Source organism: Archocentrus centrarchus, chromosome 21, assembly GCF_007364275.1.
Source record: "Archocentrus centrarchus isolate MPI-CPG fArcCen1 chromosome 21, fArcCen1, whole genome shotgun sequence".
NCBI lineage: Eukaryota > Metazoa > Chordata > Actinopteri > Cichliformes > Cichlidae > Archocentrus > Archocentrus centrarchus.
In genome coordinates, this window is record NC_044366.1 from 23,489,145 (window position 1) to 23,516,320 (window position 27,176).

The 27,176-nt window shown below is 40.4% G+C and overlaps 2 protein-coding genes across 4 annotated transcripts; both read right to left on the bottom strand.

Annotated features, from left to right (window-relative positions):
- Window positions 1–2,748: 2,748 nt before the first annotated feature.
- kpna3 (karyopherin alpha 3 (importin alpha 4)) lies at window positions 2,749–16,913 on the bottom strand. Of its 3 annotated transcripts, XM_030758172.1 has the most exons (18): window positions 16,720–16,912; window positions 14,166–14,210; window positions 11,067–11,156; window positions 10,255–10,284; window positions 10,083–10,135; window positions 9,899–9,994; window positions 8,318–8,403; window positions 6,951–7,037; window positions 6,688–6,857; window positions 6,333–6,377; window positions 6,051–6,182; window positions 5,827–5,955; window positions 5,422–5,526; window positions 5,076–5,147; window positions 4,557–4,719; window positions 4,380–4,474; window positions 4,192–4,284; window positions 2,749–3,859 (listed from the first exon to the last, which is right to left on the bottom strand). In XM_030758172.1, the coding sequence occupies exons 1-18, from the start codon at window positions 16,786–16,788 to the stop codon at window positions 3,854–3,856; spliced, it is 1,566 nt and encodes a 521-aa protein (XP_030614032.1). In that variant the 5' UTR covers window positions 16,789–16,912; the 3' UTR covers window positions 2,749–3,853. The 3 variants fall into 3 exon arrangements, with proteins under 3 accessions (XP_030614032.1, XP_030614033.1, XP_030614031.1); XM_030758171.1 differs by lacking the exon at window positions 2,749–3,859 and having other exon boundaries at window positions 3,983–4,284; XM_030758173.1 differs by lacking the exons at window positions 4,192–4,284; window positions 4,380–4,474; window positions 4,557–4,719; window positions 5,076–5,147 and having other exon boundaries at window positions 2,749–4,130; window positions 5,440–5,526; window positions 16,720–16,913.
- A 231-nt stretch (window positions 16,914–17,144) lies between these two features.
- spryd7b (SPRY domain containing 7b) lies at window positions 17,145–27,167 on the bottom strand. The gene is made up of 5 exons (XM_030758178.1): window positions 27,003–27,167; window positions 25,542–25,658; window positions 22,122–22,288; window positions 19,973–20,075; window positions 17,145–18,346 (listed from the first exon to the last, which is right to left on the bottom strand). The coding sequence occupies exons 1-5, from the start codon at window positions 27,139–27,141 to the stop codon at window positions 18,249–18,251; spliced, it is 624 nt and encodes a 207-aa protein (XP_030614038.1). The 5' UTR covers window positions 27,142–27,167; the 3' UTR covers window positions 17,145–18,248.
- Between the last annotated feature and the right edge of the window lie 9 nt (window positions 27,168–27,176).

Sequence of the window (27,176 nt, forward strand, 5' to 3'; positions counted from 1 at the left end):
CTTGGCTCATGTGATGATGCACATGAACAATAGTGGGTCAAAGGGGACACCCCCCACTCGGGTTTCAATACCTGGGACTCTCCACCTTTTGGCTTTAGAAGTCACCTCCAAGTATGACAGCGGGCGGCTGATTTCACATGCTTTGCTGAAGAGGAAACGTTTCTATTTAGTCCGATTTTAGACGCTAATCATTCTTTTATACCATGTTCAAAATGACAAATAGATAATTGGATTATGGAAACATGAACCAGCAGTTAGTAAACAGCCGTTAAGTTAGAGACATCTTGTTTAAGAATTAATAATATTCATGCAATCATGATTTTTCATTTAGGGGGGAGGGTAAAGAACAACAAACCTGACACATAATTCAAAGTACTGTACTCTTTAATGTCTTAAACATCAGGTATGTACATTGGTTATGGCAGACTACATAAAAAAAAAAATGTTAAAAATCAATTACCCAGAGGTACCAGGATCAGCAGGAAAAACATCTTCTGAAAATAAAGTTTGCCTTACTTTAGTATAAAAAAAAAATTACAGAAATCTTTCTGATTGAATTTTCTCTTTTTATTGAATGGTACTTTGAGGGGTTTCTGCCCGTTTGTTAGGTTCAAGACAACTGAGCGCCCTCATCTGCATGAGGAAGCTTTAGTAATGCACCTAAATACTCCAGATCTAAAAGGACCTTGTGCTGACATCTTGGTCACCCTCTGTTCCAAACATCATTAATCAAGGTTAACAGCTCGAGATGATCAGTTCTCACATGTGCCTCTTTAGATTTATTGACTGCATATTCTTCTAATATGCACCATCCTGCAAAATCCTTGCACCCCCCCTCCCAAAAAAAATGAATAAATAAAAAATTCCCACACAGTAAACCTGGTGCATTTGGATCTGGGTCAAGCAGGATTAACGTTCCATTTGGAGGCCTGTTATCTTATTTTTCTTCTTTGTGTACTCCGCAGGAAACCCAGACTCAGTGTTTGCTGTTCAAGTTAATCATTGAGCGAGCCAGCGTGTTCATCAACACTCATGTAAGGATTCAGCTAACGGAAACATTCACAGCACAGTGAGCCATTTATTCCCCCTACAATCTAATTTTCAGTTGTATGTACAGCAGAGGCAACAGCCTGGTATAGTCTACATCAGGGTGGTCGAGTAAATTCTGAAAATCACTTGAAAGAAGAAAAATCGAGATCCACAAACCACAATTTTCATTCAATTAGCTGCTGAAATGTCTGTTCAAGCAATGCTTATTTAACAAAATATATTTAAGAGCATAGAAACTGAGCTCGACGGGAGGTCCGTCTTTCTCACAAACAGTTGGAATCAAATGAAGCCCTGCTAAAAGCAACTCGCACCCATACAACTTAAAACAGCTACGGTATGTGTGAGTCACAAAAGCACGAAAGATCCAACGGCTAAACAGCAAGTTTATTTTGGTTAGGATCAGAAACACAGATCATGTCCTGAGGGCAAGATGAGAGGGGATATCAAAATCCCCCGACTGAAATATGGCAATGATGGCTTGTGGTGTTCAAGGGGAGGGGGTGGTAAATGGTCGGGACACATGGTGTGATACAATGTTCAGTGAATAAGATTAGAGGGGAGCAGTTACTCTCAGCAGCAGAGAGCAGCATTGACCATTTCTACTGGCAAACTCCAACAAGAGGGAGACTACATTTCACTAAAGCCACATCCCCCATTTAGAGATTCTCCAGTCACTCGGTCTCGGTTCTATCCAATAAATCCTAGCTGTAGTTGAAATGAAAAACAAAAGGCACAATGATTTTCAACTCATTCTCGTCTTTAATATGCACAAGAGTTGAAAGCATCAATGAGCCACCTTAAAGAGAAGAATTCAATCTAAAATTTATAAAAAGATATAAACAATCAGAGGCCAAAACGCTGTCTGTTGCTTTTCTCCTATTATTTTTATTTAAAACAACTTTTCATTAGCAAGTAAAAATCTTGCAACAAACATAAGCTTGTATCCAATGCGGATACAAGGCAACGAAATTGTAAATCTTTAAAGTGGCTCGGTCTAGTCTGCTAGTTCATGACTGTACACCCTCTCTATAACTTTGTTCAGTAATAAACAGCTACTCCCAAAAAACAAGCCTGGGCTGCTTATAACAGTCCACCCAATATTTAAAACCCTACTGTGCCCCCCACCCCCACCCACCCTCCCCCCCTCTGGCTCTGAACCCCTCTAAGTAGTTAGCAGTCAACTGGTGGGGGCGGGGGGTTGCAGGGTGGATCAACATCATTAAGTCTTCGAGACCAGGGCTATGATTGGGATTAAAAGTTTGACACATTATCCTCAAGCCCAGACATCAACTGGGACGGTACAATTTAAACAGCCCGTCACCACTACAGGGGGGAGGGGGGAAAAAAAAAAAAAAACCCAAACCAGCCTGTTCCAATTTATCAGCATGTCATCACAATACATATGCAAGTCAAAAGTAAAAACAAAGAAATATTGCTTCAACAAAATAAAGACCCTCCCCCAGCCATCTTTGACAGTTATCGTCCATTCAATGACTGTCAGCTGCAGCAGCTTTGTACAGGCTTTATGTAAATATATATTCATTAGACGGCAAGGAGAGATACACATCACGTTTTTGTACAGTTATTCAAATTGAGTGATGACATGTGACCTCTTAATCAAAAGTAGTTAAGTAATGTAAAGATCGGGACCTGCACATACAGTCTAGTCTTCAGTGAGCGTAGGTCCTTTTTTTTTTTAATCTGCAAGTCAGACATCATTATGCCTCTTAGACGTGTGCATAAGACTGAGGAAAACCTTAAAATAAAAGAAAAAAAACGTACAAAGGAAGCTCCACAGATCCAACTAGAAGAAGCAGAAACATGAAACTAATTTGTTTGTAGCGAAATTTAAAATTAAAGTTAAGTCATATCACAATCAAGGATTTTAGCTTGAAGTTTGTTTTTCTTTTTTGTTAACCCCCCCCCTTCACATTACAGGGGAGTCCCGAGCAAACAGTTTACTGAATCACAGGACGTGACTGAGCTCAGAAGGATGTCCTGTTTTGGGGGGGGTTGGGTAAACGCTACAGCTGACGTGTTCCTCTTCTCTTAAGTCTGCGTGTCTTCGCCCAAAGGTGCTTCCTTCCGTGGCATCCATTCACATCCATTAAAATTAAAGATGTTGCCGCATTGCTCAATCAGAAGCAGGCAGTTAGCAGGTCTTACAGTTGTATTGAGAGGAAAAAAAAAATTATGGCATTTTCTTCACATTTTGATGATTTTCTTTTAAACAAACAGTAAGTTTGATAATTCAACAGAGGTCACATTAAAAAAAGTGACGCCACTGAGTCAGAAGTCCCGTCAGTCAGTTGCCACGGAGTCTTCTTGTTGCCTTAGAGCCCTTTCGCCCCTCCACCTGCCCGAGGACTCTCCTGGGAGGGCAGTGGGAGTCCGTGGTTAATCATGGCTTAGCTCTGGGATTAACTCTTTAAACTGGGTGAGAGAGGGGTATTGGTGTGCCCTGGCCATCAGGAATCAGAGTGTAGTGAAATGTATTAAATGTATGCACTTGTAGTATGTCAGTGTGCATGGGTGAAGTAACACTAGAGGACAGTCCAGGGGAGGGAAAGCACAAAATAAACCACAAACAAACAGCAGTATTTCTTCCCCATAAGTGATATGATGGCTTCTAACTGAAGTATGCACACAAATCTTAAGTGTCAAAAAGTGCGTGTATATGCATGTGTGTTCACGTGTCTGAAAATGTGCTTGTGTTTTCGTCTTTGTGAGAACTTGACATTTGGCAATTAAATCTTTCAGTGAAGGCTTTTCTATCCTTCTGCTTTCATTTCTATGTGACATTTTAGAAGCACTGACAGAATACTGACAATCTTCCTGATGCAGGTTGCCAGATGGTGAATGTGCCTGTTGGATAACAAGGACTCCTATGAAGGGTTGCACTGTTCTTGTGAAGGATGACCGTTTAAAAGAAAAAAAGCCAAAAAAAAAAAAAAAAATATCCAAGAACACCCCAGAGTGCAGGGGTGGGTAAACCCTTCAGTGGCGAGTTTCCATGTTGAAGTGATGCTAAGTATATCCTTCTGTACCAGGTTGCCAGATTGGTTGAGAGATGGATGAATGTCTGGGGTGATTACAGAGTACCCGTGCAACTGGTTGAACCAAACATCCTGGTTTTTAGAAATTAAACTCCTTTGTTTGCATGTTGGAAGCTGGATCAAAATTGAAGGTTCCTCCTTGAGTGGTGTCTGGGATCAAGCTAGGATCTTCGTCAATCTGAAAGGGACATTGTAAGATCAAATCTAAGACGTTACCTGAGAAGGAAAACAAATTTTAAAAAATGCGAGATGTAAAGGTGGTGGTGAACTTACATCGTCTCCTGAAAAGTACTGATCAATAATCTCAAAGGCTAGTTTGTAGATATCCTCATTCTCATGCTGCTGCAAATTTTCTATCTTCTCCAAACCTGAAAAAGACAAAGCATTTTTAGAAACAGCACGGACACTCAACTAGCAACTTCAGTAACAAACGCAAAGAAGTCTACAGACCTCCAGACTCCTCTATGATCTCAGCAATAGTGCTGGCTTCATCTCCTGCCATGATGAGGATATTCTTGAGGCCATCCAGGACAACTTGTACCACCTGGGAGTCCTTCACTGACAGCAGGTTACAGAATGGAGGGATGACATTCTGCTCCACTAGGAACTCCACCTACACAAACCCACACATACACACCACATCCATACTTGATTACAACACAGGTACATGGTTAAAAGGCATGTAAAGTGCTCTTGCAGTTCACTCATAATGATCTTCATAACTTAAGTCAGCATTTTCTAGCTTCATCTTACAATGATGACTTCTGCTTCTTGAAAGAAACTGAGGTAAATATTTCTTATTACAATGAAGGAATGGGTCTGTCAAGCTAACTGGGGTTTAGTTGTTTAAATAAAATAAAAAACAAACAAACAAACAAACAAACAAACATAATATACACTTATCTTATTGCAGCACATCTTTTGAAAATCAAGTACCAAATTCTACACTGGTCCACAAATCCAGCTCACCTGGTCTTTCCTCCCACTGATGGTGAGGTTGCTGATGGCCCATGCTGCCTCCTTCTGAGTGCCAAAATCACCCTGCAGAGAGCCAGGCTGTCACTAACATGTACTACACAGCAAATCGCCAAAGTACACAGAAAATGTAGGCCAAATATACCTTCAGTCTTCATTTCTTTTATCAGAAATTATTCAGTTATCTTGCTATAAAACATAAAAAGGTCTCAGCGCAAACGAATGCCAAACACGAATTTATATATTTTGTGCCTGCTATCATGTGGGGACAAAACTGAATAGAAGCCATTAGAGAATCAAGAGATGATTTTCTTCCCCCAGTTTTCAACCACACACAAACCTTAGCCAGTTGGTGAATGATCATAGGAATCAGCCCAGCATCAATCACAGCCTGGACTTGCTGTTGGTTCCCAGCTGTAATGTTGGACAGGAACCAGACTGCTTCCTGCAAACAGACCAATCACAATTGGTCAAAAACAAGAAAATTGTCATTTCTTTTGAAAATTACTGATTTCAGTATATGATATACAAGTAACTGCCCACAGCGCAACTGGTATGTAGCTACATAAAATGATGACTAAATACGCAACAACAAACCTGCTCCTGTTATATTTCTCAACAGTGAAAGCCACCTCTCCTATAAATACCACTATATTCACTGCAGTTCATTTTAATGCAACTGCTATTGGAAACTAAAAGACAGAAAATGTTAAGAGCTTAAAGGGTGAGGCTGTGGTTCTCATACCTTGTTTATCTTTTCTTTAGGATGTGTAAGCAGGTTGGGGAAGTGTGACAGGACATCACAGTTGAGAACCACCTGTGTCTGCTCATCTGTCCCCGTCACAATGTTTCCAACTGCCCTCAGAGCTGCCGTCTGCAGTTTGCGGACAAAAGAGGACAAGGAACAACTTGAAAATACTTTGCTGATTAACTCCAAGAGGACAAAACTAAAATCTGAATTAGTCTTACCTGAACTTTCACCTCCTGATGGCTGAGGAGAGGCACAAGAAATGGAACAACTCCAGAATCAATGACCATCTGAATCTGCTCGTTGCCTCCGTCCGTCAGATAGGACAAAGCCCACACTGTGTCTACTAGGATCTACACACAGCATCAAAACTTATGAGAATTCATATGATTATTATACTGTTAGAACTGTGAGAATTCATATCACAAAGCAGCAAATTTTCTCTTTAGAATATATGTAAATCAGTAAACACTTGGGTAATCACAACTCAGCCAGATACTTACATTTATGTCAGTGTGATATATTAGCACACAGAGGGCGGGCAATATCTGTGGGGGAAAAAAGTAGGTTGTGAGTGGGTTGGATTTAGGCAAAGGAATAGATGAAGGCAAAAGCAGGAGAAAGCCAAAAAAAAAAAAATATAAGAGGAACAGCTGTCAAAGTCAGACTTCAATTGTCAGCAAAAAAGCTTTCTAGTCAGAAGTTCCCCAGGGTGAAGAGGCTGATTTGGCTACTGAAAATGTGCTGTAAAAGCTCTGTGTGACTCAGCCTGCAGTGACAGAGTCAAACGCAAAGAAACATCCATCTGTATGGCAGATGAGAGCTGGTACGCACATGCACACATGCAGACACACCCACCTCTTGCACAGTCTCCATAGGTGGGGGTGGATCCTTGTTGCGGCAGAGGTTAACAATGACCCAGGTAACATTACGGAGGAAGGTGATGGGGATTGATGGATTGATGAAAGAAAGCAGGGGCTTGACCACGCCCAAAGAGATGACATAATCCCTGCATTGTGGGCCATCACCTGATTGTGCAAGGGGGCAGAGGTTAACACAACTTGGATGGTTGCTTCTGAGCAGTATACAAAAACACTTTTCTATCAGAGAGCGACACTCACCTATAATGTTTCCTAAAGCCCACACAGCCTGTTCACATACGTTCTGGTGAGGAGAGTGTAGCAGTCGCAAGAACAAGGGCACTGCATCTGGAAGCATAAAAATTAAACTATCAAAAATGTGCCCAGAGTGAAGGACTGTTTATCTCAGTAACTTCAAATGAACAGACTCTAGCACGGGGAAATTGACAAAAATTGAACAGACTCTAAACTGGTTATTAGCCCCGTTCTTGACAGCCAAAGCACTGCAGAGGAAACAGGATGAGTCCACATGTCCACCATTTGTCTTGCAGTCTGAACCAACACAGACTTTTGCCTTATGTACAGTAATGTGTTCCACCATCATTACAGCTGCTGCAACTCTGCAGCTGCAATAGAATACAATGGGATGAGAAATCTATTTTTTTTTTTTTATAGAGACTAACAGAGATGCAACTATTATATATTAGAATATTGACACCTGCTTCATTTAGGACTGAATGGTTAATACTGACAGGTGAGACAGATGGTGAATTTCCACATATCCGCCATACAAGCAGGTACTGACCACTGTACCGACGTTTTCTCAAGCTAAAAAGAAAAACAAAACAAAACAAACATCTACGAAGAAAACTATTCAGCTATGTTTCTGAGTGGTGCCTCTTACAGACAACAGGCTTCTATGTTAATCAATACAACTGTCTACAATGCTGCTGTAATGACTCAGGTGTTAAATGACTATATAAAAACAGCTGTAATGTAAAGTGCATTGCAGAGTTAAAGTCTATCTTACGTGCATTACTGAAACAGTTTGGTAACTGGGCTCTAAGCACTCCCAAAATACAGGTGACATACACTCACCTCTGATTTGTGTTGATCTCAATGATCAACATGAAACAACAATAATTTGGTGACGTGAAATCCAGACATTTGGACTCAGTCCAAAAGACTTCTTTTTCAGATAGCATGTGGATATGAGTCAGGAGACATGAATTAGACTTATCTGTTATTTAAATGTATGGGCTACACTGTCTGGACCAGCAGTTTGTCGATGAACTTGAATGTCATATAAAAATTATATTATAACAACTGCTCTCAGCAAACAATTTTAAATTTAGTGCCCATTTTTAGTATATGGCTTTCCTTAATTTCAAATAAAGTATTTAACAGCCATTTTATCTTTTGAATACTAATCATTGTTTCAGCTATAAAGTCACATTTTTATTAGATAACTCTGTGTTTTATTTGGGGGGGGGTAATGCCAAAAACTAACTGTGCTTCACTGGGTGAAAAAGAAAAAAAATATATGCTTGCATGGCAAATTGCATACAGAATATAAACACAGACTGAAGGGGTACACAGGGGAAGATGAACCGTGGGGGTCAGCTTACTGGATTTAACCACAGCCTGGGTCTGTGCTGATGTCCCAGAGGCAATGTTGGTCAGAGCCCAAGCTGCCTCGAACTGAAGCGACGGACTGGAAGACAGAAAGAAATTAAAACCAGTTAAAAACATACAGAAAGCTTGTTTCTCTAGAAAAAAGTGAATAGCAACATTAATAATAAGTCTATTACATGTAATCCAAAAAAATAAATAAAAATAAATAATAAAATAAAAATTGTGGTGGACAACACATTTCACACCAGAAATGCAGTCTAGATATCATGCTGTTTGGCTGTGCTCAAAATGGAGAACCATCATGAAACAACTTTAGGGAAACTAATGCAACACAAAACCAGAAAAAAGGAAAAAAAAAAAAAAAAAAAAAATCCACAGACACTCAAGTGATTCTCACGCCACCCACCAGCCAAATGCTAGTTAATTGTAACAAAGGACAGTAATTCCATCTACCCCAAGAAATGTTTTCTCAGTCAACCTACAGTGATCTGGGGTTTTTAAGCTTGATATTCTGGGATTTAAACAATAAAACCACTGCCCACTTGGGGGATGAAGAGAACAGCTTTATTTCCTGCCCTACCATGCATTCGCAGATCATTTACAGACCTCCAAAAAGGTATTTTGTCCATGCTATACATTTTATTGTGAAGCTGTATGTCAAGCTGAGCTGGATTGGCTTTCTGCCACAGTGCTATGGCAACATATTAAAGGCTGTCCTGAATACGATTTTTGGGCTCAGGAGCTTCAGTAATAATCAAGAGTGAATATTCTAAGCTTTGGCTGGGTGTTGCTGCCAGCACCTCTCTGCCACTCACTGAGCAGAGCAGAGTTGTGTCTATCATAGGAGCTTGTCATCATAGTGCAGCACTGGTGAGCGTTTATTCTCTAATGACTTGTTTGGCATTTTTGGGGAGGGAGAGGGGTGGTCACTAAAGGGGTGTTTAAAGTTGCTAAATTTAGCCACAACATTGGCAACAAATAAGTGAAGTGAAGCATGATGATCGTTGGAGTGAGTGAAGGGGGTAGTCAGGAGTCCAAACTGAAATGCTATACATTTCCCATAATAAAACCAACCAGTTGAGTTACTTGGGTCCAGGTTTACAACAATTTTTTTTCCCTCCTGTCTACACACAATCACACTAAACTAACTCAAAATTAACACAAATGTCTAGTAACAGCCCTCACCCCATGTCAACATGATGCTATCAGCTGTGAGTTGCCATGGGTAAAATCTTTACAATTACTTTCTTACAAGAAAGCGTCCCCACTCAACCCCCCCCCAGTGAACACAAAGGTCCTGGGAATTGGGGAACTCCGAGAGACAGGAATGTTGATATATTTGGCTTGGCCTCTACCGAGGGAAGCAGCCAGCTGCCCTGCATGCCTCCACACACTCTAACGTGTGGACACAGTAGGAAACCGTCTCATGAACACAATCCTTCTACTGCAGCAGCGACATGATGCAGCAGCATCAGAAATCCATATTTAAAAAAAAAAAAAGGAAGTCCAAGCAGAACTTTGTTACATAAAACCAAAAAACATAACAATAAGAACTATTTAGGAAGCCGACTTACTTGTCATCCCTTTCCAGGCATTTGACTAAAATGGGCAGGATCCCAGACTTTATCAAATCGTCGATGGGAGGATTTCTGTCACTTGAGAGCAGTTTTCTGACAAGGAGGAAAAAAAAGCATCTTATGAACACAATAAACGGCGAAGAACTGGTATTTATGAAAGCGTGTTTCATCTCTTACTCACCTGGCTGCCTGTACAGCACTGAGCTGTATAACTGCATTATCGCTGGTAGCGTTCTGTTGTGAACAAGAGCCACAGTGGATATCAGCATAACTGGCCAAAAGTTTAAATGCTATTGCTGGCACATTTGGGGAGGTTTCAAACATTTACTAGAAAGCATGAATGAGAAACGCACCTGTAGAATGGCATCAAGCGTGACATTTTGCTAAACAAAGAGAAAATGTAGAAGAACATTAGCAATGTCATAATTTGCTAAAAACATGCCACCAATACCAACAATGTGAAGAGCCATCTCTACTAGCTCTACAAATGTGAACTATGGTGTATTTTACTTGTTATTCAGGGTCGATATGAAAAAATTAACTATTAATTTTACTAGGCCCTGGTGGATATTAACTACATGTTGGGCAGGATATGCAAAGTGTAGGAGGCCTTTGAACTTTGAGAGGACTGACCCCAAAAAGGTGACACAAAAGGTTTGCAGGCAACAATGATTTGCTAACCTCAAAGACGGCTTATCATTTGAGCCACGTTAAAATGGAGGGAGGAACCTGCAGAACGCCGCGCCCTTCTACCTTTATATGATGGTCTCTGTCTGGCTTTTATCACTGTTCAGTCTTTTAACAGCTTGATGAACCTTTCTGCTTTGATGCCTGATGTTCGGGCCTCTTAAAGATATTACACAATGTCAGTGCAGTTCTTTTCAGTTGCATGAATAAAAAAAAAAAAAAAAAACTGTGCTAAATAGTGTGAAACAACCTTTTTAAGAAGGTTTCCTTTTAAGATTACCTGGCAAAGTAATTAAAAACTATCATATATTAGATATTAGAAATTAAACATGTTTTTTTTTTTTACTGGAATCCTACTGATGTATCACATGCACCGTACACTGCCCACCTTTTTAACCCTTCTGACCTGTTATCCAGATAGTCATGTCTTGCTACATCTCGCTCGCTCAAACCAAACCCACCACACACCCACACTTACTCCTTTGAAGTCTGAGTCGACATCAGAGTCCTCCAGACTCTCCTCCTGCGGGACATTTCTCTTCTTCAGTAAATGTTCGTCTCGTTTGTTCTGACAAGAGGATAAAAGACAAAAGACCAATCGGAGGAGATGAAAGTATTCATTAATGCATTCATGAATTCTTAAAGAAACAGTGTATCTAGGTCTAACATTTTTCTCTTTGCCAAACTTTTCATTTTTTGCAGTAAATCCAGCATGTCAGATAAAAAGAATCCCGTTTCATAGGGGTTAATCCAGAGAAGAATGCCTGCAGGAGAATTCACAAAGCAAAGACACGCTGAACCTTTACCCTTCAACCCTCAACACACTCGGCATCCCCCATCAAACATTTTCATTCAGTATCAATCCACAGGGCATGTGAGTCAGTGGTAGGAGGAGATTCCCTTGCCCTAAATTCCTGCTCACCGTGCTGATGTGCGTCACTGATGACTAATCAGCTAGTGCAGTGCTTCTTGATGTGTTCCTCTGATCCAAATGGAATGTACCAGACTTAAGACCACCCTAGCACTCCACAGCAGTAATATTTTATATTTCAACATCCCTGGCTGCTGAAGGTTGTGCTATTTTGTATGTTTGTTTACCAGTATTCCCAGACTCAAAGAAAGCACAATGCCACAGCGTACCAAGGCCTTATACTGAGTGACCTTCTTGTGAACCAGTCTTATCTAAATATTCACTTCCAAATGTGATGTTTATATGTGTCCTTAATAGTGTTCACTTGTCCCAAACTGGGGTGTTAGAAGCAGATTTTTATTGAGTTGTTATTTGGAGAGATTTCATTTACATTTCTCACACTTTACACACAATTAGAGGTCACTTTCACCTTCCACTTACTATCTACTCCTTCTATGCCAGGAGACTGGGAACAACTGACACACACAGTTAATTTAACATGGAAGACATACATGAAAATGATCTTTTCAGACAAATACAATTAAGTTTCAAGTGTTGTGCATATAAAACACTGCTGAAACTACATCAATGGCCCAATCAATTCACCTGTTAAGAAATAGACCCTTACTTTCCTCTTACCATCAATATGTTCACAATAAAATAGAGTCCTTCATCAAACCACCTGTGTGGCTCATTTGAACGTATAGTACCAGTCAAAGGTTTGGGCACACTTACCCATTCAAAAAAAAAAAAAAAATAATAATAATAATGCTTTTAGCTGCATCCATCCACTGCCAGTTTGTTTTTACACAGTGACAGCACAACTAAACTAAGAAGAGATAAAAATAAACGACATTTGCAGATAATTTATTAGTGCTTTAAATATGGCACATTTCCCGTAAACTTTGCTTCAAGCTGAGTGCAGCAATCCTATCTCGTAACATGCAAGCTTTAGTTGCTAATTTTGTCATATTAGATTTATAATATGACATATATTTGGGTTAGTTGCCTTTTTTAATGCTTGAATTAATCATAAATTAGTGTTGTGTCTACATATAAACAGAGAACTTAGCAAAGACCCAATTTATTTAGCAGAGAACCACTTCACTACTAGCAGCCAGTCACAAAAACACATAATTGGTTCATAATTTGTTTCTTTAGTTGAATCTACAAAAAATGGCAAAGATAACACAGCTATAAAATAGCATAAAATAGTATTTTCACACCAACAAGGTGAATCCCAAAGAGCCATCAGCTGAAAACTTGGAATAGCTCTGCATGGTGTGCAGAGTGTTCATTAAAAAATAAATAAATAAATAAATAAAAAAAGGGAAACTGGATAAGTGAAGGACAAAAAATGTAGTGTTGGGTCTAAGAAGCTATCTGGATAGATGAACAGTATCTGAAAGTCATGTCCTCAACAGGAATAAAATCCAGCAAAGACCTGACACAGGACCTTGCTAGTCCTTCAGCTGATCCATCTACTGCTCACTGAAGAAAGCTCCTGGCATTTAATCAAGTAACAACTACTCCAGTTAAGAATGCGTTTCATTCCCTGAAGATCAGAATGACAAAATATACCCAACAAATGAAAAATGATGGGAGGTCTAGAGGTCAAAGATTTGGATGAATTTAACCAAATTGAACCCTAACCAAATGAAAGAACCCAAATGACCAAATGACACTGTACATCTATACCTCCCTTTCATATTTTAAGCTAACAATCAACACAGACAATAAAAGATCACAACAACTGAGGCTCCTTTCCCTTTTCAATGCAATCTCCAAGAGTTTAAAGTTGATCAAACTAAAAAACTTTCATCCAAACCCATTTGTTGTTGCAGTTTAACATTTAGCAACATACAGTGCAGAAACCAAATATATGAGTAAAATACCTTGAAGCCTGTGGTATTGTTGTTGCACTCTGCATTCACTAAGATCCTATTTTACTGCAAAATACATTTGCAGATGGCATTACCATTCTCAGAAAAGTAATCTCAGTCTTTTTTCAACACACAAATCTATTGAGATCTTGGCAGACCTACTTGAAGCAGACCTACAGTGCACATCATTGTCTATTAACAACATCAGGATGTTAACTGTGCTCTATGAAATTTAAATGTACCGTTTTATAAGCCGTATTTATTATGACAACAATTAAGCTGCTTTTTTAGTCACCTGTCTCACGTATCTGATAGAACTTATAGAATCCTGTTTTAAGTCAATCCAGCTGTGTAAATTAATGGCATATTCAGTGGTAATTTACTCAGTCTACACACCCGGAAATACATCTAATTATTGTGATTGTATATTGGACGAGGGTACCTGAACACTTCTTGTGCAGACACAGATGGAGATTCTCTTTCCAGAGAATGAAAACATGTTTTAAGTAGCAACTAGATGATGACATCGTTTTTTGTTTTGGGTTTTTTTTCCCCACTCCCGTAGCTCACGAAAGGTCAGTTATTATAAATCACATAACTTATAGATAGGTAGATAGTCTCCAGCAATCAGATTGTCAAGCAGGCATTGGGTGTTTGAAGAGATTCTTCATGTGGAACAACCAAATACAATATGTGAAATGCTCAATGACCCCAAACCTGGTCTGGAAACAGAAACAGATTTGCAATGCTTGTGCATGCAGACAGATGGTGCATCGTTTCTCACCTTTCTCAACTCAACTGTCACCTCATTTCGATGTCTTCTCATAGTCTGTAACAAAAACAGGAAATGAAAAACACATTGTCACCTTTTTGAAAAATTACGCCAATTACTGTGGTGAGAAGATGGACACTGTAGCCTCTTATGTTAAGTGATTTAATGGGTAAATTTAAAAAAAAAAAAAAAGACAGCAGAAAACAGGTAACACAAGCATTTATAACAATTTAAAAATTACAAAACTATGTGCATTTTTTCTTTACACAGGTTTAAAACCATCTCTGTCTCACAAACAGCAATCTCCACCTGCATACCTGAAAGTAAAAGCATGATAAAAAGCAGAGAAAGTGAGGGTAACTCATTGCTGTATTTGTGCGTCTGCTGGGTTTCCAATTCATCCAGAACAGTTTGAGATGGTCTCAGATCTTGTGACTATTTGAAGAGGTTCATGTTGCCTTCCTAAATAGCCTCTTACGTAATTTGGGAAAGTCATAACTAGGGAGGCTGCAGAGCAGAGGTGTCTCCCAACCACTGCAAAACAACAATAATGACGCTTATCCTTTACTGAGATGGAAACATTAATGGTGACATCCAGCCTGACTATCAAGAGAAATTAATGTAGACCAGTATATTAAACTGGTTTATTGATGTCAATTCTGTTTGGTTGACTGTTTGATATATCCAAAATATTAAAGAGTTTCAAAAATAATGGTACAACGAAAATATGTAAATAAAATAAAAAAATTCTCAAGTCACACGTACCACAGCAGATAGTGAACAAAACTTTGCAAATTTGTTAGGAGGAGGTTAAAAAAAAACAAAAAAAAAACTTGACCATAACCACACTGTGTATGATATAAAATAAAACAAAGGAGGCTTTTATGGCCTGCAGCAGTGAGGCTTTACTGCTTTGCAATTCAGTGCGGTTCCAAATGGTGTCAGAAATGACGAGCAATCTGTTATGCCTGACCTAAATAAATAAAACCCAAACTGGCTTGTTTCCCCCCCCCCCCCCCTGCTGTAGTCTGAGTCATCCATTTACAAAAACTCAAATTCATGCTGAGGCTCTTAAGAGGACTCAGGTCAGACATTCAAGTTGTCAAAAATAGCATCAGGAATTCAATTGGCAAATGTCTGCCTGTCATAGTAGCCATGTGCTTGTCAAACTGAGTCCAAGTTTCAAAACAACCACCTACAGGGCTTCAATCTGTGATTTTAGAAACTGATGGTCAAACTCCGCTCACCATCCCGGTGGATTTTGAAGGGCCATTTTCAGACATACCTTTGTTTGAGGATTATCGCAGGATTACCAGTAGATCAGAGCAACCTAGCACAAGTGTGTCTTTGTTGGTAAATGCCATGGCTTTGAGAGTTGTTTTCTGATGAATTCCATACATATCATAGGTATTTTTTTTTTTTATCTAGATATCTGGCACTTTATTATGCCTTTAGTCCAAGCTTCCTTTATCAGGACTTCTCTAAACCCAGCCTTTACCAAATGGTTTGGTAATCATGTCAATGAGCATTGCAGTCAAATGCTGTCATAGAAATTTATAATTAGACTTGTTAGATGAATGATGCTGCAAAATGCCTAGTGCAGATTTGCCAGCTGTGCACACAGACTACTGATAGCGTTTTCTAGAATAAGTCTTAGAAGTGAATCTGATATGAATATCGTCACCATTTATTCTGTCACAACGCTGTTTATTTGGAAATATGTCTAAGATTAACTATTAAGAAATACGATATAACATCTTAACGTCAGATAAAGTTATTAACAGCACTGCTAGCTTGATGTTGTGTCAAAGGTGCCTCTTCTCACTTCATCGTGGCCTTAGAGTTTTAGTTATCTCCCTGTACTTTTCTGAGTGAAAACGTACCGTAAAGCTAAGGTGACCGCATCACTACGAGTGGCTCAGTTAGCAGCTCTCCTGAGCTGCCTCACCTGGCATCGCATGCTAGACATTTGCTTGACATTAGCAAGCTAACAAGGAGGGGCGGGCAATATTTGGTTAGGGTGGATGTGGAAGAGCCATTTAATTAAACGTACACTTATCTTTTTACTACATATGGCAACTGTATGACACATTCACAAGTTAACACGGGTGTCACTTGGGTTCAGTTGGCTGTAAACACAGCAAATATCAAGATTATGAAGCCGGGAGGGCCCTGCCTCGCTTGCGACCGGTGTATATGCACGTAGCTGGTTAACGCTAGCTGGCAGTGACAGCTACATCGTTTCTCTTCAATTTCCCCAATTTCAAGGACCCAAATATGACATTGTTTATTGTTCACAAACATTGCATACTTGGACTTAGTAAGCCACTGGTGCTAACTTGATATCTACCACTACCTTTGGTTAATTACGGAGAATTTTACCGATAGCACATTTGATGGCGAACTCTTCATGATAGCTCGCATTAGCTAGCTAGCTAACTAGCAAGCTGGCTGGCAGGGAGCTTCGCCGGGGCCAGGCTCCCCAAGGAGGCCCAAAGACTGTCGTTTTCTACATAAATCCAATTCGATTCATGTTATGTAGACTAGCAATTACATGTCAGCTCACCTCGACATCACGCCCCTTGTTTTTAAAGCTCTTGATGCGGTGGTTTTCTAAGCCGGCGTTTTCTGCCATGGCTGTATGGGGGTTTAGCTGTTACTCCGGCTTTCGGGATCTCCTCCGTGAAAGACGAGATACGGCAGCTCCTGCGCCGCTGCTGGCTCCGAAGAGACGGAGGAGGAGGACGTAACAGATCGCAGAGAGAGGGGAGGAGTTATTACATACCTCCTGTCTGGGCTGCCCTGGTTTCCACGGCTTTCCTCGACGCAGTGATAATAAATTCACCTGCGATTTACTGCGCACGACAACAAATTCTCGGACGTAAAAATAAATAAATAAAGCTGCGAAACCGTCATCTGTGCAGGTTAACAACGACGCAAATACTCAGCTTCATGATCTCCAGTCCCAAGTCATAACAGTGCTCACAATGATGCCGCCAGACATAAAACTTTAATGAATCAACAATATTTGGTTTTGTACAATAACATTAGTGCAAACAAGGACAAGCATCTGGAATATTTGTCACACTTTCAGCAGCAGATATGCAATGCCGGTACATCACGATAACTCGACGTTTTTGATGCATCTCTAAGCAGAGACAACCAGCACCAGCTCTGGAAATATTCTGATCATTAAAATAAATACACTGCAAAGTTTCAGGACCAGAAAAGGGCTGTTCAAGGAAGTGATTTATATATATATTAGTGTCTGCCATTTCAGAAATATTTCAATGTAAAACATTTCCAGTACCACACCATAAATTTGTGTCAGACACTGGGTGTCTCCCTGGAATGTGCACTGGTTTTTTTGTTTGCATTAATCTTCCCTATCAAGTCTAAATAATGCAATGACATAATTGGAAAGGTGCTGCAGTATCTCCATGTCTTAACTGTATGATAATTCAAGAAGGCAACTTAACAGTTAATGTGATATAACTGACAGCTGACCCTTCATTGGGTCTCCAATGCCTGCTGGCCAAAACAAAATACATGTCAAAATATCCCAAAAAGATGCTAAACTTTGATCTGGAAGTCAAATAAATACAGTGTGTACAGTGAGATGTCAGTATGATATTTAGGATGATACATATGCAGAAACATATATATATAAAGCAATGTCAATAACACATGGCTTCTGATCCTGAAAAAGGGGAACACACCATTACATCCATTGTCTGTTATCTACACACACACACGTATTATGGATTCAAGCAGCAACTGAAAGGTTTTCAATTAATACAGATTGATTACCATTGACATAAGTTAGTGATTTTACAGCTTTCCATCAGCATGGACTGTGACAGCCGATTGTAGCGGAACAAGGAAGAGAAATCCCCACTTCTTCAAGGATACTCCAAAGTCAATCCAGAGCAGCAGTAGAGAGACAGAGTAAACTGGGGGAAACGAAACAAGATGCCTCCAAAGCCACACATAATGATACTACCCAAATAAGGTCAAACTGTAGTGACACAGAGGTTGCTAAGAGATATAGAGGAGGGTGACCACATATATAGAGGCTGAGGCTGAAGAGCTCCTTTAGAAGATTTGTTGTTCAAAGAGGATCTTCTCAAATCCTTGTGGAGGTGTGTGATAGAAGTCACTAAACTGGCAGTCTAAGATGGCACTGTCATCCACTAGAACAGAAAGGAAAGACACAAATCACAAGTTTAGACACAGTATGCTTGTTAAGACCCTAAAACCCTGAAACCTCATTAAGACTACGTGTGGCAGTTACCAAACACAGGGATTAATAACAACACATTATAGATGTGTTTGTGGAAGCAGAGTTGCAGAGAGGAGCGGTGGAGTTGGGGCATGAATGAAACAGATTTCATCCAAAACATCTGAATGTTAAAGGCTACTTTTACCTACTTCTGTCAGACACTCAGGTCATGCTAGCAAATGAATTCTGGGCAGAAAATGATCCCTCGGAGAGTTAGTTATCAAATAAAAATCCATAAAGAAAATAAAAAAAATATACCAGCAAAATGCAACACTGTTTTAAAAAAGGACACAATTAATACCAGAGCAAATCTGGTGATTTAGCGCACAGAGAGGTAAAAAAAAATAAACAGTTTAATTCCAGTTAATTATTTTATGGCTGAGTGTGCACTCAGTGCTGCTGTTTGTTTCTAAGGTGACAGCTGCAGATTGAAGCTCTGAAAGGTTAAACTGGATCAATTTAAGCATTTAAGGTTGCCGTCCCACAGCCTGATAAAGGAGATGTGGAAATCTATTTAGTTTCTCAGCATATCAAAGCAAAATTAATCAGATTGAACAGGTATTCTTGGTGTCCTGGCAGCTGCAATTCCAGCAGTGTAAACAAGACAGCAGATTAGAATCAAGTACAACATTTTAAACATTTTCTAAACCACCAAATAAATACACGCACATTCCTGCGACAATGTGACACACATTTTGTGCTTAATTCAGTGGTTTTAGTAAGTTATGGCTTAATAAGCTGCATATATAAAACTTATTCCTCATTTATTATTAATTCTCATCAGGGAAACCAAAGATTTTAGATACCAAAAAAACTTAAGACCCTCCTGTTCTCCCCACTGAGGTCTGAGAGATCTTCCAGAAATTGTGATGCTGTTTTCTGAAAACTTGATTGGTCAGTAGGCGGTGATTTCACGTTGATCTCTCTCTTTTTTTTTTAACCTGTTGATCTCTAATCTGGAACCTAACCTGCTCTGAAGTGGGCCAAATCAAAGGTGACATGATCAGGTTCCATGTGGCACCCCCCCCCGACATAAATAATAAATGAGCGACATAAATAAATAAAATTTGAGACACTTGTGATTCGAATCGGATCACAGCTCTAGTTAGCTAGTGAAAGTTAAGAACAAACATCCAACATAAAACTGCCAGCTGATTTTGTGGACAAGCTCCACACATCAAACACAGCAGTGAAGCAAGTCACTGAAATCATCTGAAGCTTTTTGCCAGACTAAATTATTCATGTCTTGATTCTTGGTGGCAGGACTGTTGCCTTCTGATGAAAGCTATGTTTCATCAATTCAAATAACGCCCTCTTTTGTGTTTGTGGCGAAATATTCAAACAAAAACTCTCTTAAACTATAACTGTCAGCTTGACAGTCTAACGGTCATGCAAAGATGTACAACTACAGCCCTCTAGTGGAATCAAGTTGTAACTGCTGTAATGACAGTTCTTACAAGCAAGTAAGGTAACAATGACCACATGATTAGCAATCATTGGCAACTAGTCAGCATCTGTAACCAAGGAAAAAACTTACCATAAACAACAGGGTATACAGTGCCTCGGATCCCTGAGGCAGGACAATGCATGTTCTTTCCATTCAGATATAAATTCAGCTCCACGTGGTCATATGTGATACCCTGAAAAACACAAATACACATGCTGAGGAAAGCACAAAACTCTTATTGAATTATCAAAGAGACTTATTTTACTTGTCTTGGCTAGGCACAATTTACATCTGTGGCATGTTTAAAATCTTTCCCATTTTTAAAAGAAGCATGGGAAGTAAACAGGAATTTTATCAAAAAACAAAGATAAGACAAGACACACTGAGGCTCACATCCCACAGATTTTTTTTTTGCTTTCTTCTCCTTCTAGCAGTTGCATTTCTTTCTACTGGACCGTGATGGCTTCAGCCTTAATTTTCAATGCATAATTATGGTTGAAGACGCTTGAGATCCAAGCAGAAAATGTGTCTGACAAAACCAGAATTAAAAGCGGTGCAAAAGCATTTTGTGATGGATAAACAAAACTGTTGCTACTTGTCAAATTCAATATTAAGGAGTTTGTAAATACATGCTAAAATCTTTGCCACCAACAAAGTGCTAGTACCTAATCTGGAACTGATTCCATACATTTCCACCAAACAATGCCAAAACTGCACCACCAAACTGCTGTTCCCAAAGTTGGAACCACTAACTGCAGTGGCTACGGGAGGGGCTACCCCAAAAAAATATGATTTACAAAAGCAGCCCGCAGATTGAATGCATTCATGATTTTCTTCCCACAGAAATCACCCAAACTTCTGCTACACAACAGCTGGCTTTCAAACCTGTCAAACTGTGCGCTTGTTCTCAAAAAGCACCACAGGAGAACTGGCTCAAAACTGCACCGTGTCAGCAGAAAAGAGGTAACAGTAATCAGCACTTAGCTGATTGAACACATAGATTAAATATTACCCTTTATAATCAACTCTGTGGCCAAAGACTTAAGAGTTTTAAAGTATGCCTGAGTAGCCTGAATCACTCAAGAAACACCACTGAGGGCCAATGTACGCAAGGGCCAATTACGTCAGTTTGTTTACCTGCCAACTGTTCCAGTAAAAAGTGATAAAGAGAACAGATAACAATACATATGCACACTGTACCACAACCTTTACAAGCTAGTTAGTTATAAGCTGTGTCAACTTCACCTTACTTACTTACAACTGCATAAAAGCACCAACTGGTAATAAGCTGTCCAGTTACAGTCTGTGAGAGGGGTGCTGTACTTATATTCTTTTTAACTTTGTGACTGCATGAGTCTGCCTTTATCTATATTTAGCGTACAAATACCTTTTAATGCATCTGTTACTATTCAACCTATAAAGTGTGCTGACTCCTTTCTTGTTTCCAAAGACATGATCCGAAAAACATCATTTAGTAAAGTACAAACACCACAGATCACATGATGAATCTGATAATTCCCACTGCTTTTTGAAAAATATACACACTATGAAAATACTTTGTATCATAATAAAATAATCGCTTACAGCTTCATTTTCGCTACACGTTTGTTTCTGTGCATCAACACAGTTACAGTATGTCAAGCTAATCTGTATAAATTGCTTCTCACTTCCTTTTCAGGCAGTGGTGGAGAGGTGTCTTTGTTGCAGTTATACTACTGCTAACAGACTTAAAGGGTTTCCACGGTAACCAAAGTTTAAGCTGATGTAAAATTGCTGTATTGGTCTCTGTAGCAGAACCAAACAGTGTCGTATAAAGAGCACGACTGGATTTTCTGCTGCATCAATCCGCTTACACAATCCATTTGTTCCAACCTCAAGTCAGAACTCATTAAAGTCGTATTATAAAAAGGATTTCAGAGCCTGACAGTTATTAAACAATTCCAATAATGTGTAATAAAAAAATAAGATGATCAGAGCTCTCAGGAGCCATCAATGCTCTCCGCAAGAAATTGTTTCAGCACTTATGACAGAAGACATTTTCATCTTTGGAGCAGACACAGAGTGTTGTGCCTGTATGATTACAATTCATATTTTTAGTTCCCACCACAGTTCTAATTTATTTTACCTGATGCAGTTTCAGAAAAATAAGTTCCTCAGTGAGCTAGTAACATGCAAACATTTCAAAGATCAAGTCATCATAATTAAATATGCACTTCAGCACACTTATTTTTGCACTTACCACAATATCCCCCTCCTGAGGAATGCTGTTAGCAGGTAGACGATTCTTCTCTTCATTATTGTGGTAAATGGAGCCATCGTGCCTCAGCACTAGGCTGTTTGTGTCTCTGCCCAAAGGCACTTGGTTGAGATTCACTTTCTGGGTTGCCACACCTACTCCCCACACACCTACACAAAGCACAACAGTCAAGTAATAACAGGTGAAGAGCACAGCCACACCGTAACATTTTTGTTTTAAAATATGCAACTTTTACTGTATTTCCAAAATAATTTTGATGTTTTTTGGACATCTAAAACACTTGGAAATGCTGCTGACCCAGTTTTAGTTTTAAAACTCCAGGATTGTGTTTTAGTGTGAATTGCCTGACACTACTGAAATATCATTCCTTGACGATGCACTTTTCCTCCACCCTTTTCTGGCTGAGGACCATGGCCTTAGACTTGGAGGTGCTAATTCTCATACATGCCGCTTCACACTCAGCTGTGAACTGTTCCAGTGCAAGCTGGAGGCCACCACCTGATGAACAGGACCACATCATCTGCAAAAAGCAGAGATGAGATTCTGAAGTCATCAAGGTGGAAGCCTTCTGCCACTTGGCTATGCCTAGAAATTCTGTCAATAAAAATTATAAACACAGTCAGTGACAAAAGGCAGCTTTGGTGAAGTCCAACACCCACCAGAAATTATTCTGACTTATTGCCAGCAATGTGGACCAAGCTCTCACTGCAGTTGTACAGGGACCGAATGGCCCTTGACATTGGGCCAGATATCCCATGCTCTCACAGCAGATGCTGTCCACAAAACACTTGTAGACTGGGTGGGCAAACTCACGCACACAATTGAATATCCTTGAGATAATAAAGTGCTGGCCCAGCATTTGGTGACTAGGACAAAAACGGCATTGTTCTTCCTAAATCTGAATCTTTCCAGCACCCTAGCATAAACCTTCTCAGGGAAGCTGAGGAGTATGATCCCCCAAATAGTTGGAGCTATAGTTCTTTACATATGGGAACCACCACCCCAGCCTGCCAATCCACAGGCACCACCTTAGGTCTCCTAATGATGCATGTAGAGGTACGTCAACCAAGACAGCCCTACAACATTCAGAGCTTTCTGGAACTCAGGGCGAATCTCGTCCACCACAGGGGCCCTGCCAACAAGGAGTTATTTAACTACCTCAGTGGCCTTGCCCCAGTAATGGGCAAGTCACCCCCTCATCCCCAGATTCTGCTTCTTCTACAGACGTGTCAGTGGGATTAAGAAAATCCTCCAAGTATTCCTTCCACCACCCAACTATATCCTCAGTTGAAGTCAGCAGCACCCCACCCGCACTATAAACCGTGTGGGTAGAGCACCGCTTTTCCCTCGTAAGTCGCCTGATGGTTTGCCAGAATCACTTCGAAAGTCTTTTTCCATGGCCTCATCGAACTCCTACCACACCTGAGTTTTTGCTTCAGTCGTGCCAGAGCCAAATTCGCCTTGCCTGCCGGTACCCATCAGTTGCCTCCAAAGTCCCACAGGTAAACCAAGCCCGATAGGACTGCTTCTTCAGCTTGATGGCTCCCTTCATCTCTGGAGTCCACCATCTGGTCTGGGGATTACCACCACAACAGGTACCAACCACCTTGCAGCTGCAGTTCCGTGCAGCGGCCTCAACATTGGAGGTGCGAACATTGGTCCATCTGGATTCAATGTCCTCAGCCTCCCTCAGAATGCAGTCGAAGTTCTGCCAGAGGTGGGAGTTGAAGATCTCGTGGACCGGGGCCTCTGCCAGCCATTCCCAGTGCACCTTCACTATACATTTAGGTGTGCCAGGTCTGTCCAGCATCCTCTTCAGTCACCTGATCCCACTCACCACCAGGTGGCAATCAGTTGACATCAGTCCCTCTCTTCACCAGAGCGTCTAGAACAGGGGTGGGCAAACTACAACCCGTGGGCCACACCAGGCCTGTTGGTCTTTTTAATCCAGCCCGCTGAAGATTGGTACAGAATCGCCCAAATCAAATCATATAATAATTATGACTGATGTCAAGGATTCTGAGAATTGCTACAACAAAACTAACATCAGACTTCGATGCACTGGCAAAAACAACACTGTTCCCACTAAAAGTAAATGCAAGTATTAACACTGTAATGCCTTTTTTTTATGTTTGATATGCATGCAGCTGGTTCTGGCCCGGCCCGTCTGTCAAATTTCAACAAGTCAATGTGGACCCAGAACCAAAAAGTTTTCCCACCCCTGATCTAGAACATAGGCATAGAACAAGCTGGCTACTCTGAACTGTCATTCAGCGCATGAGTGCAAACAACAGTCAGGACCTGTTCACTGGCCCAAAGGCACAGGGAAACAACCCTCTTGTCCAGCAATAAAAAGTCCAAAATACAGGCATCAAGCCAAAACGATAGAAGGATACCCACCCCAGCCCACCGACTCTCACCAAGGGCAACTCCTAACTGGTAAACAGTCCAGCCCCTCTCTAGGAGACTGGGTCCAGAGCCCAGGCAGTGGGTTGAGGTGAGCCCGACTATATCTAGCTGGTATCTCTTAACCTCGCACATTTGCTCAGGCTCCTTCCCCACCACAGTGGTAACGTTCCATATACCAATCGTGAGACTTGGTACACGAGGATTGGTTTGCCAGTGCCTCCAACCTTGGCCGTCGCCCGACACACACTGCACCTGACCCCTATGGCGCCTCCTGTGGGCGGTGGGCCTACAGGAATTTCAGTAACCGTTACACAGGTCAGGTTTTACTGTTGTGCTGTTCTTTCTCCAAAGCAGTTTCTACAGGCACACAGCCCTCTGCTTACCATTTTATGCATTCACAGGTATGCTAGTGTATATGGAGACCATTTCTGAAACTTTGCTAAAACTTGAGTCCGAGATCTGATTCAGGGTTCTAGCCAGAAAAATTTTACAGGCCAGCGTGCCCGTACAACCGGGGAGGGGGATGCCCTCTCGGTACCGAACATACCGAACAACTGCTTGCTAATGTAAATGGGCACACTGCTAGCTAACTATTATGATAGCGAGCTGTTCCGGTAGTTAACTGCTGAAATTCTCAGCCCGGGCAATCAACCACTGGTTGGAATTCAGTGATTGCTTTGGTTTTAAAACGCTATTTTATTATATTAACATACATTAGTGTGAATATTATCTTAGTCACTCTTACTACAAACTAAATTGTTCTTATATGATAAAAGTCAGCTAAAATAATAAATTGTTAGTGTGATGGAGAGTATATGTACAAAAAGGTCATTTGTGCTTTCAAACAGTGTCATGAGAAAAAAATTGTGAGCATGAAGTCACAAGACCAGTGTTGCATCTAATAATAGTATGTCAATAACTCCCAGCAGGAACGCAGAAAACTGCAATCATGAGGGGAAAGAAGAGGAGTGCTAAAAGGCTTAAAGTGCTTACCAGTGGACTGGATCTTAAACTCAAAATAACTTTTGTTCTGATGCAAAGGAGCGTTGGCCAGGCAGCCTCCGGTGCCACATATCCTTCGGCCACTCTTTACAATGACAACATCTGTGCCTGCAAGACAAAGCAAGAATATATTTTACATTCTAGCTTCACATTAAATTCACTAAAGGATAAGAGGAAGAAAATGGATGGATGGATGGGTTTAACCTATAAAATCCATTTTCTAGAGCACACAATACCTGACAAACAGTTGAAAAGACCTTCACATTATTATTATTATTATTATTAACTGTTTAAGCTGTACAATTCTTCTAATGCCATTTGAAAATCCAGACAGTCCACGTGGGGAAATATTAGGTTAGTGATATGTTTATGCTCAGTGGCCGATTACCTAGTGAATACAGACCACAGGCTCTATATAAAGATAGGTGACATGGTTCCACTTCCTCCATGTTTACGCAGTCTATGATCCTGACAATCACCACTTTAAGCCTTTAGGTTGAAATTATCTTATTAATCCAGGCAAGGAGATGCCTTTAAAAATGTCTTCAAAAATGTTGGAGTAACAACTACAATTTAGGCAAATCATAATTTAAAAGTCCACATCCACTTAAGAGTTTGTGTTTTCTAAAAATTACTAGATCACTTGCATCTTTAAGCTTTGCAGTGCAAAGTGACTCACGTGCAGAGGCTGACAGATTTTTTTTTTTACATTTTTTTTTTCTAATTCAGTGGAAAACTGTTTAAGTGCCAATTTAAGATGCGTGCACAAGTTGTGATTTCTGATGTCACAGCCTGCTGTGATGCCAGCTGGAATCCAGCATTCAACCTACATAAGCAGATCTCCACGAAACAGTCATACTTTATGTACCTTATGTGGCAGGAGACATGCTGTGCCCAGCATAAATTTATGCACATTTGTCCGTGTTCTCTATTGATCAGCGACGTACATGGAAGTGGGTGTGTTTTTAAACATTGTAACCAGTTGCCTCAACCGTTATATCCAACGATACAAAGTAAACACATATTTCTGTTTAATCAGAGTACTTTAATGTCTCTTAAAATCCCCACGGAAATGGATTTTAAAGCTTTGGCGAGAAAACAGGGTAATTCTGACATCCATCCATCTACAGTTGCAAAAAAGCTCAGATTTAATTAGCTGCCGGTCTGTTGTTGTTCTCACCGTCTTGTGCCAAGTCGCTCTGCGGTTAGTAAATGTGAAAGACCTGCAATTAGTTTACTAATGAACGTTTTAGGACATCTCACCACAACAGCCAGAAACATTTAACCTCGCAGCATAGGTGTCATAATTACGAGTAGCTATCGGCTAGCGAGCTAAAGGTAGCAGCGGAAGTAGCAAACCATCACGCCACACAAACACACACACAGAGCTCGGCGTGCGTGGACAAACTGCTGGTACATCAGCAGCAAGAATCAAACACAAACTCTGCTTACCCATGTGATGAGTATCTAACTGAACTGTGGGCATTTCTTTGAGGGGAATATGCCCCGATCCGCCATCTCCGCAGCAGCCTAGACAACACGTAAACATCGCAGCCATTTTTTTTTTTCGTCCCCAACGCCAGCTGAACATCCGGAAACAAACTTAGACCAGAAACCAAAGAGCGC